Source organism: Octopus bimaculoides, chromosome 7 (assembly GCF_001194135.2).
Source record: "Octopus bimaculoides isolate UCB-OBI-ISO-001 chromosome 7, ASM119413v2, whole genome shotgun sequence".
In the NCBI taxonomy this organism is placed as follows: Eukaryota; Metazoa; Mollusca; class Cephalopoda; order Octopoda; family Octopodidae; genus Octopus; species Octopus bimaculoides.
In genome coordinates, this window is record NC_068987.1 from 104,042,070 (window position 1) to 104,045,121 (window position 3,052).

The 3,052-nt window shown below is 34.6% G+C and overlaps 1 protein-coding gene across 2 annotated transcripts in view; it reads right to left on the minus strand.

Moving 5' to 3' along the window:
- Positions 1-1,352: 1,352 nt before the first annotated feature.
- Positions 1,353-3,052, minus strand: part of LOC106876063 (apelin receptor) — a 35,660-nt gene continuing 33,960 nt past the window's right edge. For both annotated transcript variants that reach the window (XM_014924467.2, XM_052969832.1), the window contains exon 3: positions 1,353-2,151. In XM_014924467.2, the coding sequence (XP_014779953.1) occupies positions 1,866-2,151 (286 nt within the window). In that variant the 3' untranslated portion in view covers positions 1,353-1,865. The remainder of the gene's footprint in view (positions 2,152-3,052) is intronic.

The following is a 3,052-nucleotide window of genomic DNA, read 5'->3' on the forward strand; positions in this document are numbered from 1 at the left end:
AATTTACAAAAAACAGAACAAAGAAAAAGTCGAAGACGGGTGTGTAAACAACAAACAAATGTATTAGTTTAACGCTCGGGAAGTGAGAAAGTCTTTTACGTTTCGAGCCTACGCTCTTCAACAGAAAGGAACACAGAAATAAGCAGAGAGAGAGAGAGAGAGAGAGAGAGAGAGAGAGAGAGAGAGAGAGAGAGAGAGAGGGAAAAGGTTTAGTGGCTAGCGATCAATCATGGCGAATATATATATGTATATATAATGGGTTTCTTCCAGTTTCCGTCTATCAAATCCACTCACAAAACTTTGGTCGGCCCAAAGCTCTAGTAGTAGATACTTGCCCAAGGTGCCAATAGTAGGACTGAACTCGGAACCATGTGGTCGGGAAGCAAACTTCTTACCATATAGCCACCTGCAGTTAATAAAGCTTCTGTTAATTGTTCGTGAATGTTGTTAATCATTTTGACACGTAGTCTTAAGAAGACTTTGTCATTCTCCACCAACATTAAATTCACAAGCACAACACCATCTCGACACTCGGAACAAGCGTTTTGTATAGTATTTACAGGTGAAACTTATATTTTTAAAGGGGTATCATCTAAAACGCTTAATACATTACCTGCAGGTACAATAAACATAGGCACCTGTGGATGCAGCATCATTCATGGTCTTAATAATAATAATAATAATAATAATAATAATAATAATAATAATAATAATAATAATAATAATAATAAGGAAAACCGTATTTTAGTTTCCTTTGTTTTATAAGTTTACTTTCGTTGCTCCGTTTCTTTCGAATTTTGCTTTCACTTCAGTGCATTCTAAAATAAGGTTTAACAATAAATAACAATGTACTGGTACTCCGTTGGTTACGACGACGAGGGTTCCAGTTGATCCGATCAACGGAACAGCCTGCTCGTGAAATTAACATGCAAGTGGCTGAGTACTCCACAGACATGCATTACCTTAACGTCTCCGATTTTCGCTCATGAGCCGAATATCCTGACCTCTAAGCCAGGCGATTTCACTTGAATAACAATGTAGGCGCTAAGATAATGACCGAATGGAATGCTAACCATCCCTGAACATCAGGATACATAATATGCTTTTCTGCTCTAGGCACAAAGCCCGAAATTTTTTTGTAGGGAGAGGGGCCAGTCGATTAGATCGACCCCAATACGCAACTGATACTTAATTTATCCACCCCGAAAGGACGAAAGGCAAAGTCGACCTTGGCGGAGTTTGAACACATAACGTAAAGACAGGAAATATCGCTATGCATTTCGCCCGGCGTGCTAACGTTTCTGCCAGCGCGCCGCCTTATCAGGATACATTATATGGCAAACAAAATATAATTATGAAATAACAAAGACAAATTTTATTAACGCTTGTCAAGGTGATAGATGTTTTGATGCTAGCATTTGCCATTTTCTGGCATCGTTGAATAAAAGACGAGTTTTTACAGATGTAGGTATTTAATAATAGTGTAATTCACAATGAAGTCCGGGTAGTATTGCTATAGTAATTGTCCTTTTCTATGTCCAGTCTTCACTGCCTAACAGCGATCTTATTCAAGGACATAAAAATTTACTGACAGCAAGCAATTTTTCAAGGTCCAGATGCAATATTTTTCAGTGATATTCATAATTGTATAAAATGTTCAGAAATGTAATAATGAAAGATATTTTTCATTAGAAATAGTGTAAGATATCATGATGTTTTATTTTTTTTTGTGGGAAAAATAGGTGGAACAAATTTTTATGGATTAAGTTTGAAAAAAATCAAGCAATTATATATATATATACATTTTCAATTGATAGATCTGAAGTAAAATATAAAACAGTCGTAGTTTGAAAGAAGCATTATTTTTACATTTGTGTAGCATCTTCAGAATCATTTATGTGTGTAACTGTATTGTTTGCTTGACTAGGCTTACGAAGACTTTTTTCCGTGTCTCTCCTTGTTGACGTGAAGGTCGTTTCTCTTTCTGAATCATGAGTGCAAGCATTTATCTGTACAGCTGCATTATTTGCTTGACTAGGTTTACGAAGACTTTTTTCAGTATCTCTCCTTGTTGATGTGAAGGCCGTTTCTCTTTCTGAATCAAAACTGCAAATGCTGCTGACGCAATTCGATCCGCTGCCCCTTGACCAACTGAAAATAAGGAGTGTAAGTTCTAACTGATTTTCTCAGACAAATAATGCTTTAATCAAATATAAATAGACTGATAATTGTAATGAATTTAAATACAAATAGACTGATGATTCTTATCGTATAAAAGTATAGTTTTTCACACAAATTTACCTTATGTATGTGTGTGTGTGTGTGTATTTGTATATCTATGTATGCATGTATATATGTATTCGAAATTTCCTATATCAAAGATCAAACCGAAAGAGCAAATATGTTGTTTATTTTACAGATTTAATGCTTCATCAAAGAAAAGTCACTTTCACTAATTCATAAATATGGAATAAGATATTTTGGATCTGTAAAACGCATTTGAATTATTTCAGAACATTATTGTGAAATCCCAGTATAATTCATAACAGTCTAAAAATGTTCCCCACAATATGTGACGTCAAACAGTTAGAAGTAGACTTTAATCAAATTACGTTATACCATATTTGCTAAAACATATCTACTTAACCCATTAATGCATAGTGTCCAGAAAAATGGACGCAGGAAAAATTACTATTACTTGTTTCGTACGTGTGTATAGTTGGTTTGTTTGTACGGAGCACCAGCTCATTCATAGAGCACTAGTTTAGAAGCAGACTACACCAGAAATAAGCTCAATTGGTAAATGTAATTTTTCCTGTGTCCATTTTTCTGGACGCTATGCATTAATGGCTTAAAAAAACTGCTTCATAATCAGTTTTTAAAATACGAATGCAGCAAGGCTCCTATTTAAATTTAGATAATCTTGCTTAAATTTCTAATTTAGAACTACGGCCTAATTATATTTCAATAAAACGCAGGACCAATTCCGAGAACGCCTACGTGAACTTTTTCAACTAGTAAGTCGGTAAACTTAACAAAAAAAAAAAAAAAA